Genomic DNA, 19116 nt, shown 5'->3' with positions numbered 1-19116 from the left:
TTTTTAATGTAACCAAGGAGCTTTGAACTGGAAAGCAAGCATGCCCAGGTAATCAAATGCTTATTCGTCACATCCAATGACAAGTCCAATGGTTAAGGCTTTAACGCTCACACACAAACACACACATTTAGTCTGACCGGCGGCGCCTCTTTGACTGACCAAGCTGCCAATACAATTCATTCCCCTGCCGCTTTGTGTGTGTGTGTGTGTGTGTGTGTGTCAAATGCATGTAAATAAGGCACTAGTTAGTCAAAACATGACTAGAGTACTGAGTCATTAGCCAAGTTTTACTACCTAATTACCATTCGTTCTGCCTGCCAGCTCACCAGATATACTGCACAAAAAGGAAAGGACCACCTCCTGTTGAGGGGCCCTTGAGCAAGGCCTTTAAACCCCAAAGAGGCACAAGGGTATGTTAGGGAATTACTGCTAAAAAAGAGCAGTTCATCTATGAATAAACAAAAGTAAACACATCGAACTACTCAAATTAGGACATTTTATGAAGCTCAAAAGAGAGTGAAGCTCATAAATTCAGCTTATATAATTAAAAACAAGAATTCAGATGCATTATAATTGTGTTGCTTGCTTAGAATACCTTTTATGTCCGATTGGTCAGAAATTGAAAGAGGGATACCCTTCCCAGTAGCAGATCTGTTTATTTTGATGACAAAATGTCTCGAGAAATTCATTTATTCCATTTCTACTGAAGAAAATGCTAAACAAAAAAACTTGAAAACATAAAAAAATATCTTATTTTGTTTTTGGTTACTTTCTGCATTCCTTTCTGACAAATGTTGTTGTGTTCATCTGTGTTTAACTTTTTCTTTGTACACATCAAGTCATCATAAAACATTAATAGATAAGGTAAGTGTGTGTGTTATATGAGTGTGTAAGAGATACTGTTGACTAGGTCAGTGGTTCCCAAACGGTGTGCCGCGGCACACTGGTGTGCCGTGAGGCAAGTCCGGGTGTGCCGTGGGATTTTGTGACAACCATACGTTATTATTGCAATATACAACTACACAAAAATAATTATTTTTTAATTTACTATATCAGTACTTTGTATGCACTCATTTCATAATACAGAGGCAAACTCTATACCTAAAAACAATTCTTTAAAAAAAAAAAATCCTCACAGAACCCCATATTTCGCTGTTAACGCAGTTGCAGGTGGGAATTATAAGACCGTGACACATCGAAGGCTGAACGACAACATTAAAACAGAGAAACACGCAAGAGGGAAAATTGAGCGCTTTCTTGTGCGGAGCAAACCACCAACCACCAGTGCAGACTGCCGACAACCCACCACGAAAGAAAAGAGGAAAAAAACTGTCAGCAGACAGTATCATGAAAGTTACCTGTCTTATGGCACTGCAGGCGAGCGGCAGATTTTCCCTACAAATAGACGAATCTACTGACATAAGTGGGGCTGCCCAACTTCTGGCAAACGTCAGATATGTTGATGCTGACTCTATCAAAGAGACGTTTTTTCTTTTTGCAAAGAAATGGAAAGCCATACTACGGGAGAAGAATATTCAGGGTAACTAATAACTATTTAAAAGAGAACAGTCTGACCTGGAATAAGTGCGTCAGTCTTTGCACAGATGCGCGGCAAGCATGATGGGGAGAGTGAAAGGATTTATTGCTAAGGTGAGAGCACAAAACGCACATATCGTGGCAAACCACTGCATTTTGCATAGAGAGGCATTAGTTGCCAAAACCATGCCCCCGGAGTTGACTGAGGTGCTGAATCAGGCTGTGCAGATGGTGAATTACATCAAATCAAGGCCCCTGAAATCTCGCCTCTTCTCCCAGCTGTGCGCCGAGATGGGAGCCGACCACCAAAGCCTGATCCTCCACAATTTTTTATTTTGTGACCTGTCTGGTTTAAATGAGTGTGTTGCTGCTTTGATGAAGCCTAATTTGATAAAGTTTCAAATTAATTTCTGAAATATTTCGTTAATAAATATTTCATGAGTAATATAGTTGTCTTTGTCACATTTTATTTGGCATTAGTAAATAATTATGCACATTTACAGATATTTTACATGATATGAGTGATAACACGTGTTATAAGGGCTATTTTGCATAATAGGTGTGCCTTGAGATTTTTACTTGTCCTTTGGTGTGCCTTGGGCACAAAAAGTTTGGGAACCACTGGACTAGGTTATGTGTCTGTTACGTTGCTACAGTAGATACAAGAGCTGACCCCCATTGGCTGTGTGGAATTACTGGAATTATACACACACATCCATCACACACACACACACACCTTTTCCTATCAGTAAATCTGTCCCTCTTCATGCCATGAGCTCAAGAATGAAGTCGCTCAGGTCGGTCGCCCTGATCTTGTGAATATGCTGTCAACGTCAAACACAAATGTTCTCAGCAAGAAAACGCCAAACATCTGAGTGTGGGGGTGTGCTTCAAAACAAGGTACTGTAGCGTCAAGGTCTTGGGAAGCTGAGCAAGTGAAATAAAAAAACAGACTGTAGGTAACAGCTTGGATAAGGAAGCGGAGAGGGAGAGACGTCAGAGGCAACGAGTGAATGAGTTTTCTTCAATGGTTGTCGCCAGGGTAACGAATTCATGACATGTTCTGCATGTCAATCATTATTTTGAAAAAACTATTTTTCAGTCACTTATGGAAGACGTTTGAACAGGTTCATGTTGAGAACAAAAGTATCTCATTTTCTTTTGTTTGGTTCTAAGGCTAGTTGCTATGGAGAAGAAGCCACTCTGAGCACAGTCTTGTTGTTGCAACAGGGAATAAAACTGTCCCTGAATATTAAACTTAAGCTGATTTCTTTTTAATAGCTGTTCGGCAACGTGTCAACTTCCCTTTGCTTGTTGTTTGTGGCGACCGAGACATCATTTAGGCATTTATAATGGCTTTACAAGTTGTAAAAGTGCTCCAACAACCAGCCATTTTACATTATAGATGCAGAAATAAATGTTTTTTAGATTATTTTTCCTTTCCTGTTGTGTGTTTTATAGGTTATTGAGCATGTAAATGGTCTACAAACGCAGCCAGCTAACCATTCAGAGCACTGGGCTCTGGTTTCAGGCAGAGGGTGAAAAGAATAAAGACCTTTTTGAACATTTAAGCCGAAAATGAGCATAATATGGCCCCTTTAAACCCATAATTCCATGGTACAATGTTGCTTTTTCTTATACTATACACTTAAATTAATGCATTTGTAAATCTATGACTTATTATCTCTACTTGACTTCACCTCCCACCTTGACTCTCCCTTTCAGAATCAGTCTTCTCTCGCCCTTTGCTCTATGGAAGCCATGAAAAGCATCCCCATCCATTCTCCACTCTTACCAGCATGTCCAGTTTCAATGTTTGAGTGTAAACAAGGCTTCATGAAAAGCCCTTTTGAGGTTTGTAGAAATGAGGCAAATAGTAACAGTATGGAGGCAAGTACGATATGTGTGACGGTAAATATTGCGCACGTATATCAGCAATGTGCAAAGAGAGATACATTTCCATCCAAACGACAGAAGACTGCTCCGTGTTATAGGTCAGCAGTCAGCACTGATTACAGGTGAAGGTGAAGGTGTAGAAAGGCAGAACGAGGACACACACACACACAGATTTTGTCTCTATTCATTGTACCAGAAGCAAATCCGACCATTTCCTCTTCTCCCTTACACTGTAGTCAATGAAAGATGATATCAGTGGCATAGATAGCCGAGCTCAGGCAATATCTGAAACAAACACACTTGCATGTCCTAACATCACCCCCCATCAAGGCAAAAGTCATTACTTTTTCTTTTAAAAGGACAACACTAACTCAAAAATACAGCTTTTTTCAGTGCTTGCGATTTCCCAGAACAGTGTACCGGAGTAAACATGCTTCTTAAAATATGCAGTTTATGTCGGGAAACTGATATTCCCCGAAGACACATCTGATCGATTTTGTGTTATAGGTTAAGGTTGTGTCATTCATCAACGAAGGTAATTTTAGTAAACTGATAGTTTACGAAGGCTGTGTTCAATCTGCATGAATGAACCTTTTCAAATCACTTGACTTGGATCTGGGGGAAAAAGGGACAATTCCAGGTATTTTTAACGCCATATTGCTACCTGTTGAATTATTGGCATCGTAATAAACGTCCTTACAGAAGGGTCTGGGAAAACGTCAGATATATTGACATATTAAACAAACCAGTCTTGCTTGATCTTCCATCGTTTCAGTACCTGAAGTAACATGCCCGCACCGCTGCTACTACTACAAGTCAAGATCACAGTCATGATAAGTGTTCACAGGATCTCTACCTGAACACGCTACCCTAGATGAACCAAGATGAAAATGCGTTCCGTTTCTTGACAGGCCGCGGGTAAATTCTCAAGGCGATAACACACCAAAAACTGTCCTGATACAACCGATAAAGAGCTCAAAATACTCATGTAGCAAGAACATTATTCCTCACTAGAATCAATCTGTTGCACAAAAAAGCTTTTACATTTTGACCTGTACACCACCTGGTATATTTAGCACATTGTTTTTACAACACAGAGCTCTCCAGTGGCTCTCCATGATGGCGCCAGATGTGGTTGCAAAGAGATTTGCGTTGCTACAGCAGAGCCTGTCCTCTATAATCCGCTCATACAGGTTTGTAGAAAGTTAAATGTTCTGGGAGAAACCCCGGCGCTGGACATGATTTTTCTCAATCTGCTCCATGTGGGGTCGCATGGCGGTGTGTGTGACAGCTCGATCATCCGTCACAAAGCTGTGTATATGTGTGTACTGTATTAGCGTTACTCCTTCGGTTTCGCCTAATTGGACAGAAGAGAGGTCCCGTAATGAGTCGATGCGGCTGACCTCATCGCATGCTTGAAGTCAGTGGGAAAAAACGTCTCAGGCTTTCGTGCCCTTTAATAAAAACACATGTGTGTGGTTGGAGACGGACACGCATGCACGCTCAGCCTTCGAAACTCCCTTAAAAACCCAAACATTGGGGAGTTGTTGCTATGTGCAGCACGACTCCCTGAACAGACCACCCAAACAAAGCAAAACCGGACTTCAGAGAACTAAACGTCCCTGACTTGTAAAAGAAACAAACCATCCTCCAAAAAATATCTTCCTCCATTTTGTAAATGTTTGGGGAAAATATTAGATAAACACAGGGATATGGCTCTTGTTTACTCTTTCTGGCGAGGAAATGGATTAGAGCCTCTCTCCGCTGTCCTCGTGTAACTACGCAGGTTGTGCTGCGACCAGTTGTGTAATGCCGTAATTAGGCTAATGAAGGAAAGTTGCAGTGCGGAGAAATTCAAGCTAATTCCCGTCTTAAAATGGATTATGAAGCAGGAAGAAAATGGAGAAGTCTGCCTCCCGTCTTGTCCTGAGTCAATAAGTGAAGAGTTAAATACAAAAGCCTGGGGGCTAATAAGCCTTTAAAACCTGGAATAAGGAAACATTATCTAGCTTTACCTAAATACATAGCCGCTGGCTTTGTTTCCCTGATCTCACAGGGTCACACTTAATGAATAAAATGCTCATTTTGAAATGATAATTCAGTAATAAACAAAGAAATAAGGCAATTCACTGTTAAAAGCCCAATCTTGACCTTGGTTTTGTCCTCCACATGTTCACTGTTTTGGCTCCACATCTGTGTGCGTTTACACTCTGCATAAATATGAGCGGAGAGCCTAACAGCACAGAGCACGCTCAGTCTGCCTGCTGCACATTACACAAACCACGTTAAAAAGCACAACAGACACACACACACACACACAGTGCCCTGAGTCTCACTCTATCCGGGGTCATGTCCCGTCCACGTGGTTATTTTACATAACACTACTAGTGCCGTTAGTCTAACCTAGATTACACACCCAGCACTAAAGGTCTGTCGGATGCATAAGCAAAGCTGTGTGTTTGGTGCAGAGGAATGTGTGTATTTTAGAAGCTTGGATACAGTCTTACATATGAAATAGTCAGTTTAATGGTTTAAACATAATTAAAGAATTGAAGGAGGGTTCTGATTTATTACACCTTGGGTCTTATTTTCCCTTTATGGATAAAATTGACTCAAGTCTTTATATCAATAATAATAATAATAATAATAATTGATTGATCTGGTTTATTGCTGGGATCTTATTTTGTTTTCATTATTAATAGTGAATAAAAATGAAGGAGAATTTAAGTCTATATTTTGGGCTTAATTTACATTTCCAATGCATTTACATTCAGCTTAAACATGTACAGTGGTTTTGAGACCAGAACAGTTTTACAAAAGTCAATTACTTGGAGTTAAATCCAACTAACTTCTCTTAATGTCTTCCAAAACTACACGATATTGCCCGCAAGAAAGAATCTATGCACATTGTTTTTCTTTCTGAGCCACAGACACGCTGCAGATACTGATCTAGTTGGTCACTAATGCATGACTTTTGCCCAATTAGCCGACTGTAAACAAATGTAAACAAATGTAAACAGTCCCGCTTCTGTGAACAACAACAATGTTTCCAAATCCAGGGCTGTCCCTCGGAAACATTTTCAAAAGAGCGACAGGTTATTTAGAGACTTGCACACACACAGCCTCCTCCAGATGGTGAAGAAGAGAAGCAAAAAGGACGGCTGGAGGCGTGGATAATAAACTTCCCTCACATGATTCTACAGGAGGATATTATGGGAATGAAGGATGATTTAATCTAATTAACATGTTGTCCCCAAAAAATCCTTCACATTTCCTGAACTAATGTTACACTCCGTTCTTTTTTAAGGTCACAACACTCAGGCAATGTGTGGGAAACAACACACAGGGTGGAATACCCAGATCACTGTCTCTCACACTCTGGTTGAACTTCACAAAAAGCAGACACTCATACATTCCACACAAAAACACAGAGCCTCTTTCTATTTCATTTTATGTCTAAAAGATGTAATCTGGAGTGAAATAGATCACACTGCTTTTGCTCATTATGTAAATGGAGAGGTTGTTTTTACACATTACATAACCGCTGTCGAATAGGATTGTTTCTGGCACGTGCCCCACTACCGATGTTCAAATTTAGCCTTTTGGCCCTCAGTGCCAAAAGAATGCAGCCCTAAGACATACACACACTATTTTCAGATGCATGCTGGGTCCTGTTGGCGGAAAAAAATCCCTGTAATTACGGAAGATCAGAACTCTTAAAACAGCTCACGGGATCGACTCAGACAAGACTGTAAACCGTATTCTGCGTGACGGACAGGCGGTTGCCATGTAACATCTCTGTGTTTTTTTCATTTGCGGTTTTGCTCTATAGCAAAAGGAGAACGTATTATAAGTGTCTCTGCAAGTGAAACACAATGTGAAAAGGAAGGAGGACGAAGGGTGTGAAGACGAGAGACTTTTGTGAGAAAAAAAAAAGTGTGTAGTGAACAGAAGGGAGGGTAGGAATTTAAAAAATCTGTCAGAGAGGACTTCGGATGGGGACAAAGATTGTAGCATAAGTGCGTGATGCAATGATAGGCTGCAAGAGTAAAAATGGTTCCAGGAGAGTCCCCTTAGTCTTGGGGCTCAGCCCTGCTGGGGCCCGCCACGGCAAAACACTCGAACAAAAGGATCATTTATTGGAGGAGGAAAGAGGGGGAGGCGGTATGGGGGGGGGGGGATGAAAGGAGGGGGGAACACTGTACAGAGGCATTTGAGAGCTGTGCGAGTGAAACACTGGCCCCATCTCAACATTCACAGCCAATGTGTAACATTCTCCCCCACGCTGCCCCGCTGACATACTCCGCAGCGAGAGCCCATATGGTCCCACTGTGGTAGCCCGCTAGCTTTTATATTTAAAATACACCCAGCAGCACGGCCCGTTTCCACCTACATGGCCCCTACGTCCTAATAAATCCAACACGGCGATGTATGGATGCAGCCATTTCCACATGTGAAATATGAAAACCAACTGTTGAACTAAGCCTTGCTGCACTCTCTGCAAGATCCCCCTGATTAATGCTTGCAATGCCTCCGATTCTTCATCATATCCAACTGTGGGAGCGCGTCTATGAAATGTTTGCCACAGAAACCCATGAGGTTTAGGTCTGACACGAGCTTCGGTACAAATCATGTGGAAGCTAGCAGCGCTACATAAACAACAAGGCTTGGCAGGATGCATTCATCAGAGAAGAAGAGCCCCACTGTGGAAGGTGTTTAAGTAAGAGTGTTTTACCGATGCATATAAATCCACATCTCCATTTAAAAGCCGGTCTATCTGCTTAAACTGCAGGCGTCTATTTTCCAAGCGGGTCAATTAAGTGCAGACAGTGGCTCAAAGAGAATGTTTTTCTGTGTGGAAACGTCTCACAGTGACCTAGTTGAGGCATTGTTTAGCTGCCGTGGTCCCCCACAGCTAGGGAGAATTACCCCGACACAGTAGGGAAAAATTGAAGTACAATGAGAATTCATCATCTGGCCTTATTGAACGTTGTCGTGAATGCAAATCCAATATGTGACCACAAGACAGAAAAGCCCTGCAGTCAGCCAAACTAAAAACCACAGCTTTCAGCTCCGATTAAGCAATATACAAATCAAAGTAAACAACATTATAGCAACTTAACTGAAAGCGTGCATACGTTCCCTCATAACATCGTCATCATTTAAGATTAAAAAGGTTCTGGAAACTCACAAAATCTGAATCATTTTCTCCTCTATTTCTTCTATTCGTGTCACATTAGAGGATCTTAGGTTAACAGGTCAACAGACAAAAGGGTCAAAGGTCAACTTAATTGAATTTGGGGTGAACGCTTCAATGGTTGTTCTGAATGGTTTCCTTTGCTCAGAGTAGAACCGTGGTGAGTTGTTAGCGACAGGTTTACTCAATGAACGGCTCATCAGAAACAGAAGGATTCTTCTACTCATCATATATCAAACGTCTACTGAATTGACATCTAAAACACAGAAAGGAAGCCTCAACGGATCGATAGTCATATCCAGAATATTGATATTCTAATAGGATGTCATATAAGGCAAACATGTTTGCTTATGCTTTAAGCAGTACACCCAAGCTCTAGAGAAGGAAATGTGTTTATGAAATGCCAGAGCAGCCAAACTATATATCATATTGTCCATTATGCAGACAGTCAAATCAGGCTGGTGTCAACATTCTAATATGGCGCCAGGTATAGTATGATTACATGCACGGATGGAAAGGGAGGCTATGCTTCATTGGATTATCTAGAACGTGTATTGTATGTCTATATGAATAATGTCACAGAGCGCAGGTAGGAAGGGAAAAGAAAAGTGTGTTTTAACAGAATAAAAGGCGACCACTTACCAGTTCCTTCCTTGTTTCCATTCTGATGGGTTCGCAGCTCCTCTGATTTGTAGAAGTCGATGCTGGCGTAAGTGTTGAGCGCTGAGTTGCTGTTGCTGCCGGCTGCCGCTCCCGCTACCCCAACACCAGACCCTCCACCCAGTGCAGAGAAAAGGCGAGATGGGGCCTGGCTACCTGAGGGTCCATCCAGGCCCAAATGGGGGCCCTCTTTGTTGGCCAAGTCCAAGTCTATGTAATTAAGGCCTTGCTCTGTGGACGAATTCTGAGTGTTTGTGGGAAGGGACTGCTGTCCAGGGAGGGCGAACTGAGGGGGGTTCTCCGTCACAGCACCGTTCCCCCACAGCATGCTTTCAAAGCCCAGCCGACGAGCCACAGCTTGGGCATGTTCTGGGAAGAGGGAGGCAGTGGAGGAAGAGGAGGTAGAGGTGGGGAGGGACGGTGCAGCGAGGAAGGTTTCTGAGCAGTGGCGTCTGCGTCCTGCGGGGTCGGCTCGGATAACTTTAGCCCCGTGGTCTGGGTTGGGTCCGGGCTTGGCTAAGGGGAAGTCCAGACCCCTGGATAGCAGTTGGACTGAAGGATCAGTCCTGGTGGGAGAAGGGGCTTTCGGGGAAACACTGGATGATGACCTTGGGACAGTGTTGCTATTTAAGCTGAAGGCCATCTCTGTGTAGTCTCCACAGGAAGTTGGGGATTGAGACTCAGACAATGATGGGACACTTTCCCTGCTTTTCCTAAGAGGGGCTACTTCAGCTACTTGCGCCCCCTCTTCACGAGGGCTAGTAGTCCCCCCATCGCAGGATTTAGGGGCATGTGTTGGTGGTGTAGGAGGGGTGTGGAAAGTGTGGAAAACTAGTGGAGCAAGGGAGAGAGGTGAGGGGCATGGAGAAGGCCCCAAGTCCATGTTGACATACTCGGAGGCAGATGGGGGAGTGATGGGGGAAGAGGGGCTACGGGAGAGGGGGATAAAATTCCCTAAGCAGGAAGATGGCCTATGTTGAGGATGCTTGCTGCTTGAGCCATGAGGCAGTGATAAGCCGTGCCTGAGACCCCGGCCTCGCCCTCCTCCGACCCCAGTCTGGCTGCTCTTTTCCCCCTTAAACTCAATGCTAACGTACTCCCCAGGGCTCTTCGGTTCCGGGGGCAGCGGGTTCTCACGGACCCTGGGAAGGGTATTCGCCTTGGAAACATCGACAAACAGGCTCACTGGTCTGTTCCTACCTTGGCTACCCTGCTTGGACAATCCACCAGTGCCTCGTCTTTGCTGGAGCTTACCACAATCTTTGGACTGAGTGCCCCCGGCCATGCTCATTGCCTGGGAGGCTCGGTCCTCGCCCTCCCCGAGGCTCTCGCTGCTGGCTGAGCTGGAGGAGTATGAGGAAGAGGAGAGTGACAGATGGCGCCCAACCACTGAATTTCCCGCTGCCGTTTGCTCCTGACGCCCTCCCATAGTCCTACCTCCGCCCATTCCCCTACTGCAACTCCCATTGGGCCTTCTGCCTCGTCCAGGCCCATCGTCAAAGTGTCCGGCAGAGGGGTTGTGTTTGTATGAGCGGGGAAGGGAATAGTAAGAATACACCATCTTAGGGGCTGGCTGTTGAGAACTGGTCTCCAAATGACCGGTGTGCTCAGGAGGTGGGGGACTGCCGTTTACGGAACGTGCACTTATTGGAGACATATTCATGTAGTCACTGCCTGCCCTGCTGTCTGCACTTCCGCTGCCCATCCAGGCGCCTCCAGAGAGACCTCCACGCTGGTCCGGGGAGCAGCTGCTATTGGGGGACATTATCATGTAGCCGTCAGACGCTGGTGGAGGCCGGATCTGCTGTGGTGGCGACACACTGTTGTTAGGGGTCATGGCCATGTAGTCGTCGGCAGGTTTGGAATCTGAGTCCGGGACTGAGACGGCCAACGATTGGGACGGGGATGCTGGAGGGTGAGTGACGCCTGGCAGCATTGACATATACCCATTGTCCACACCTATATCTACACTACCACTTGCTCCCGCCACTTCACTTTTAAACTCACCAGCTACATCCAAGTACCCTCCTCCTCCCCCAACTGACCCAGCACCCATGACAGATTCCCTCTGTATGGAGGAGGAGGTAGAAGCAAATGACTCGCGGCTGGTGCTCCTTGACATGATGGCGTAATCGGCCGAATCTTCGTCTGCCGGCTCCTCGGCTCTGCGCTGGCGGGGGGGCCAACTTCTCCAGGGCCATCGGTGGCAACGAAGCTCGCTTGCTCAGCAGCCTACGTTCAACTTCACATTCGCGGCTGGAGGAGCGGCGCAGCACTCTCTTGGTCTGGGGCTGGGAGCCACAGACAGGGGTTCCTGGTGCTGGTAGAGAACTGGACGTCAAGCTCCCTTGGTTACTGCTGCTACCACCACCGCCACCACCACCACTTCGTTGGCCCATCAGGATATAGTTGGATCCCTCATCACCAATGGACTGGCTGCCGGTGCTACCAACAGAGCTTCCGGGGAGGCTCGGGGAGGGAAGGTGAGAGGGATCCCCAGGACTCGAGCAGTACTCGTCTGAGGAGCCATAGTCACTGGGTGAGCCCGAGACAGAGGCCCGATGGGAGGGGACTCGACTGTAGGCGCCAGACCCCGGACCGGCACCAGCAGACGTCACGCATCCAAACTCAGAGCCGTGCCCAGAGCTAGAGGAGAGGCTCGGGGCTGGGGAGGGCGCCGGGGTGGAGATGGAACGCATCAAACCAAGAGGGGTTTTAGCAGCAGTGTTCGGAACTGAACGGGCTGACTTTGACCTGAGGATTGGGGTGGTGGAGCAGGAGCCATTGGTGGAGGGGCTGGAGCATGGCCCTGGGAGCGGGATGTTCCCAGTCATACCATCATCAACTTTCCCACCATCGCTAGCAGTGCGAGATCTCGGAAAGGTATGCCGTGGGGTGGGAGAGGCATTGGCACTGTTGACCCCTGCTCCGTTGTTAGCTCCTCCTGGAGGCTCCGTTCGGGGTCGGCGGGTGAAGCCCACCTGGCTGGGAGGAGGGTTCGGATGATGGCGGCGGGAGGGAACACTGATGGGGTTAGAAGCAGTAGCACCTCCTCCAGGACCGGAGTTCGACTGAGACTTGCTGCGTTGGCGGAATTCCTCGCTTAGTGCCTTCATGGCCTCCAACAAGGTTTCATGCATGTTCTGCGCCACAACAGAGTCATCCACCTAAGACATGAGACAAAAGAAAACTCTCAGAAAATGAAAACATATCATTCTGATACATTTGTTTGTAACTTTATTTTATTATTGGTTCCAAATCAGACCAATGAATGACATTTGGAAATGTTACCGTTTTTGAAACTCATGGAAAATCATGTGTGGATTTAAATAAAAATGGCGTTAGTTTGTATATTTAAAATCAGGAAAGATTAGCTACATTTTTGTGCAGTTGAATTGGTTAAATAATGAGTTTGAATCTTTTCCACCCTAAGTTACAGTCAAGAAACTACCTTTATGAATAGGGGCATAATAGGTTTACATGAACTTTAACCCTAGCGTGAGTAATTTTATGGCTTCTCTGACTGATTATAGGCTTTTTAACATATGTGGGATTGGAGGGTGCAACTCTCAACATAAAGGGGACTGTAAAATGACAGGCTCACCTGCATCCAGAACTCGCCCGGGCCTGTCACGGCAGATCTTCCCACCTCCACGAAGAAGAAGTTTTCTGAATGGCCGCAGCGCCGGACGTTCATCAGCTGCAGCACGACGGCAGCAGCATCCGAGTTGAGCTTGACAAAGTTGACCGTCTTGTCAGTCAGGCAAAGGCGGTAGATGCCCACCAAGTTCTTGGCTTGACCCAGGCCTTTGGGCCACACCTTCACCTGCCACACCTCTTTGAATGCAGGCCCAGGATTGGGTATGCCATAGTCCCCACCTTCTTCGCTGTCAGTGTGGTTCTTACCTTAAAAGAAACAGAAAAGAAATAAGAGGTCAAAAGACTTGATAGGAAAAAAACAGAAGGTAATACATTGTTATGGAGGATGAGGAACACTGGCTACAGTTAAACACCGACGTGACCTTCGAGCATCTGTGAACAAAGTGAACCCGCCACTATTTACCTTTTGGTGGAGGGCCAGGAGCCTTTATTATGTAAGCTCTGCTGATATTATGCTTTTCACAGATTTTTTAAACCAGATCTGAGTTTTTATACAGAGCATGCAGGAGCTTGTGAAACCATACCTGCAGGCTCCATACCTGGGGTCTCATTTGTCAGCTTCACACACACACACACACACATCCTAACACACTAGCTCAGGTACCAGCGTTGAAAAATGAAACTGTTGACAACTAAAGCCACTCACAAAAATGATGACTTTGTAAGGAGAGCAACCGTTGTGGAAAAAAACGTAACTTGGAAAATGCTTAATAAGAGAATCTTCTCCAAATCCTAAGCAAACAATGCCAAGAAACCTAAGAGCAGAGCACTTAATAAGCTCCTCAAAATCCTTTTTCAAGAGCTGCTGTACCGACAATAAAACTGGCTTTGCAAACTAATAAAATCTTGTGTCTTTTAGTGGGAGAACAAGCAGCCTATTCACCCTTTGTGTTTCTGTATTCAGACAGTAGTGAATTACTGAGGCGAGGAAATGCAGGAGAGAAAGCTCTTGGTGAGATTTGATCCGGGGCTGGTAGTAGCCAAACAAAAGACTTACTTACTACAACACTTAGCCGCTGTTTTGTGTTTTAAGTCACCTTATTATTCACAGATCTCAAGCAGGCACCCAGAAAATTACCTTAATACTTGCATGCTGTGCACCTCATTGTTGGCAGCTATTGACACCGCCTCTGAATATATCACAGATTTACCTCTAAGCTCTTTAACTTGCTGCTACAAGGAACCTCACATGTGTTCGCTCAAAGACCCAGGATTACACGCATGCCATGATGCAATGTGATAGAATCATTATTTTTCTTCAAGGATCCACCCTAAAATTGTTTTCTAAACATAGTCCCTTTCCCACTGTGCACCACATTTTCTGAGAAACTGTCGGTATGCCAGGTTGGGTATGTCTGAACATGATACAAGTTTATAACAATCAATCAACGTTGTGAAAAGCCTGCGGAAAATAAACTCCATAATGATGCCTTCACAGGAACAAGATGTTCTTTGTACAATAATGAGCACCTGCTTTATTCAAACTCACATCTGGCAAATTGAAATATTGATGACTTATTTTTGACAAGTTACTGAGTGACGAATCGTATATGTTCACAAAAAGTGAGTGATATTCTAAATTAAGCAATCATTTTGGGCCCAATTATGCTAATCACAGTGCACCCTGACTGAATTACAAACGCAGTATGATTGTGTGTCTGCATGCGTTTGTTCTTCCTTTCCCATGCTGCAAATCCTACAATGGCAACCATATGTAGACAAGAAGCATGCACAGTGGAGGCCATATAAAATACGCAGATCTTCCACTGTGACAAACATTCTCCAAGAAACATTTGTACTTATTGCAAAAGTAGGGGGGGGGGGAAGTCTGACGTGTCTTCCTTCGGTTCGCTTCCCCAAAATTGAAGGATCGCAACTTGAAAGAGACTTAGAATAGATGTTTTGTTGAAAACCGTGGAGGCTGTGGCTATGTGGCTGTGTGTGTGTGGCTGTGTGTGTGTGTGTGTGTGTGTGTGTGTGGAGGCACTCCCCCTATATTAGATGACTCACTCAAGGCCATGCATGGCTGTTTCATGCACTGCTTCTCCCTGTGTGCAAGGAGCCCCGTTTGCCTTCTCGATTTAGATTTACAGGAAGGGATGGTTTGGGGATTTTTCAGTGGGGATCGAGGGAACATATATTGCAAAGAGATATCAGTGGGAAAGAATGTCCTTTAAAAAGAATCTCAAAGGAGGGAAAGTTCATTTTAGTATGGCTTGGATTATAACATATAATCACAGGCTTTATTTCTTCTCAAATTAAACTTTCTAGGCCTCCGTTTCTTGAGACTTCGAATGCGGTGCAGCATTCCTGTTCAAGAGCCGTTTAACGTGTCTTTAGGAGAGCAAAAGTGCCTTGTTTGTTTTGAGTACAGTCAAGTCTTAAACTGTAGCTGTGCCCTTGACATCACTACACCAACACACACCCCTTGATCTCAGGGCCACTCAGGCTGCACGCACTTATTGAGGGAAGCACTGAAAACCTTCAAGAGCTTTTCCCAGACTCCTACAGGGGGTGCAGAGTGAATTCCCCCTATTGAACGGATCACAGACCTTTCTTCATGGTTACATAAAGCTATGGTTGATCCTACATGGAGCCGTATGAATTATAGATCGCTGCTGGCTGTGCTCCGGGGGACCTGCATGTCAGCGTGGTGCTCAGCGGATGTGGTTGTTTAGAGCGTTGTACTTTTTCCCCCCTCCTCTTAGCACGAAGAGGTTTATCAACAGGGCAGCGTTTGCCACCGCAATAGGACAACCCTCAGAAACAACACACACACACACACAATTCCCCTGAGCAGGTGATGAATCCACGGACTGAAGAACATGAAAGCAAACGCAACGGGAGGTAATAAAGCATCTGCGTCGAGCTTGCTGGTTGAATAAGGGCGATGCGTGTGGGGAAAACAGTCGAGCGCCCTTCAAACAACCTTGAATACGCGAGTATATCAGGTCAAAGAGTTCATTAAAGGTGACTTATTCCAAAGTTGTTTTCCCGTTTTAGCAACCTGAAAACAACTTACACTGGCTTATTCATGCATCGGCTGTTTACTCCACTTTCGCCACGACCACACATGAAACTTTCAGTCTCCGTGCGCCTCGCGAATGGTAACCTACACGACCAACACTGCCCTCTATTCATGCCGTATATATTTGCTACGCTCAAGCTGCCTCCCTTGAGAACATATGTAAAAAAAGAGGACATAATCTAACCTAATTTTTAAAAAACTGGGATGTTACTGTACGTGGGAGTTTCATGCCGTCGACTTTTTATCATGTTTTAGGGAAGTATGTGTGTTGTTGAGGGCGGTGATATTTACCCCCGGGGCTACCAGATGCCTGCTGGGATATCGACTGCTCCTCCCTGAGAGACAGACTGATTATTGTTATGGATATCACATACAATCTAAGAAAGTAGGTCTTCCATAAGGGTAGTGGGGGCCCTGTGGGTTGTATCAGCAAGAACAGGATAAGGGTTTTTGTTATTTTAACACTGGGTGGGATTGTAGTTATTCAAGATGAAGTTTAAAAATCCAAATAAGCTAACATTTAGATACTAAAACAATACCAAAGTATTAGCTACTTTAGACACGTGTCAATGTAGGTTTTGTATTATACATCCATGTATCCATCCTCCCATTTCTGTGTTTAATCCCTTTCTGTAAAGAAACCGATTCAGATTTGCTTGGGGAAATAAAAGACTTTGAGGAATTGAAATGTATTGCAAAATTCATAATAAAATCCCTCTTCTTAGTTAGCTAATGCAGCCTGTAAATCAGGGAAACTACTCTGGCAATGAACCGTCTGGCTCTCAGGTTCTGTTTCAACTTTTCTGACCTCATTGCCCTAGCATGCTGTGCTGCGCCATAACACCGCAAAGCAAAACGTCTGAGGGATAAAACCCAATTTTCTTCCCCCCCATCTTAGCCACTGTGCCCCCTTACATCACCCCCACCGCTGCCATACCAGGTTACCAGATAGGAGACAGCTGTGGACTTTTTGTCTTCACATGCATGTGGTAGAGGGAAAAAAAAGTGAGCCACCCTGCAGTTAAAAGCAGTTGGGCTAATCTGTTGCTCCCATGTGTGCCCATTTTCCTCTTTTTAAACTCCTCAACTTCCTATCTTTTCATCAGTCTCTACCATCTGTAATCCCCCTATCTGGGCCCACACTCGGGGACGCAATGCCTCCCCGACACCAGCATCTGCCTGAGGTTCATTTCACATGTGGTTCCTGTTTGACACACACACACACACACACACACATAAGAGCATGAAATTATCGGTGACGCATCCAAGGTTTGCTGTCCCTAGACAAGACGCATGAAAAAGCTCCATGAAAGTGCAGCTCTCGCAAAATCACCAAAACTGGCAGCCATCTTGAACTTTGCTGGCGAGTCTGGCTCAGAGAAAGTAAACAAAAATGTATCTGTAGACTCAGAACAAGCAAAGAGGCCTCAAGTTAACTGCAAATGTGTTTTGAGGAACTTCACTTCCAAAATAGTACGCCTTTTTTTAAACAAGAAGTGGCTTTGAAAAACTGTCAAGTAAGATTCTCCTTGCACAAATCTTCCAAAGCAGTTCAATTGAATTTGGGAATTAAATCATTCAGAAATTCGTTCTGGTCTTCTCGGAGAGCGGCCTCTCCAACTTTCTGTTTCAACATAAAGTATCTTATGTAAGAACACAAAAGAACAGTAATTGAGGGAACTTAAATGTTGAAATATACAGTTGCACATCGATACTATTCCTATACATGTACACATACTAGAATAGGAGCACTTGCCCATGTACCCTTATGCAGTTGTATATACTGTTACTGTACACATTTAGACACTATCTGCCTAGCCATACTTAATAATAACTATGCCTAGGGTCATGCTAAAATCAATTCCACGCCTTGCTTGCTTTGAAATTCTGAAGAAAAAGGATATATGATATATATTTGATATATAATCTATGAGGACTGTATGGATGTTTTACTAGGACAGAGTGTGCGTCCAAAGGAAATAAGAAACTCCAACTCTTCAATACCCTGTATACATTCCTCAGAGTTAAGATGTAAAAAACAAATGTTTCAAACCACCGTCCGTTGCCTTGTTTTACTGGAAAACTTCTGGATTTTCATTCAAAACACAAAAAGGGTCCTCTTACATTTCAAAAGTGTATGTTCTTACGTTTGGCATTTGAGATAAATGGGATTGACAGGATGCATGCTACATCTCGGGAGGCACTGGTGTTACAGTACAGTAATCAACGCACTATCTTGCATTGTATCCCCCGGAGGAGTAGCAAGCCAGATAATGAGGACGGTTTTCACCCATGTGTCTTTTCTAATGCTTTCGCCGTGAGTCTGATAAAACCCAGCTCATGAACTCGCTGACCTCCACTATGACAGAGGTAATGGTCCAGTATCAACCGACAGCAATCAATACGGCTCGCTATAAAAGGTTACCATGCATTTAAAAGCCCCAAGGTTTTATCCTGCTCAACATATGGGCACTCATTGACCAAATGGATCTTGCTGGCTCCTGGCCATGTTATGCTGTCGATCAAACCGGAGCACTTCATATACGGGCTGTCTCGGCGGAAACGTGAAGCTCAAGGCCATTTCAGACTCACAATGTCTCTCTGTGACGCTGCATCACAAACAAGCCGGAGCTGGCCAGCTTGTTGTGTTACATGAAATTACAGGGTGTTAATGTGCGCAAACTATTTATGCAGAGGAAATAACTTGTGGCAGCTCACAACTCTTGAGCCTGGATTGGAAGACTATATGAGTTAAGGGAAGACTTGCTAAAAATAATAAGGCCACAGTAGGGCTGTGCGATTATGGCAAAAATCCTAATCACGATTATTTTGGTCAATAATTGATATCACGATTATTAAAAACGATTATCCATTTACTTTGAAAACATCCATTTATTGAAACAAAAATGTGAACAGTATGTTTTTAACAGTTGATTACCCTGAACTTTAAGTATAATTCAACTGAAAAACCCAAAAAAAAAATTAAAAAAATAATAAAAATAATAATAATTACATTTTTTTTTTTTTTACAAAAATAATAATCGTTTTATTTTGATTACATTGTTTTCGTAATCGTTGCAAGCCAAAATCGTAATCGAGATTAAAATACGATTAATTGCACAGCCCTAGGCCACAGATC

The 19116-nt window shown here is 44.3% G+C and overlaps 1 protein-coding gene across 1 annotated transcript in view; it reads right to left on the bottom strand.

Moving 5' to 3' along the window:
- si:ch73-335l21.1 (insulin receptor substrate 1-B) overlaps positions 1 to 19116 on the bottom strand; it is a 41651-nt gene that overhangs the window by 17999 nt on the left and 4536 nt on the right. Inside the window, 3 exon segments of the mRNA XM_034136855.1 lie at positions 9272 to 11468; positions 11470 to 12456; positions 12894 to 13195. Coding sequence (XP_033992746.1) covers positions 9272 to 11468; positions 11470 to 12456; positions 12894 to 13195 — 3486 coding nt within the window.

This window comes from Trematomus bernacchii, unplaced genomic scaffold (genome assembly GCF_902827165.1).
Source record: "Trematomus bernacchii unplaced genomic scaffold, fTreBer1.1, whole genome shotgun sequence".
Taxonomy (NCBI): domain Eukaryota; kingdom Metazoa; phylum Chordata; class Actinopteri; order Perciformes; family Nototheniidae; genus Trematomus; species Trematomus bernacchii.
This window is presented reverse-complemented; position numbering and strand designations above follow the sequence as displayed.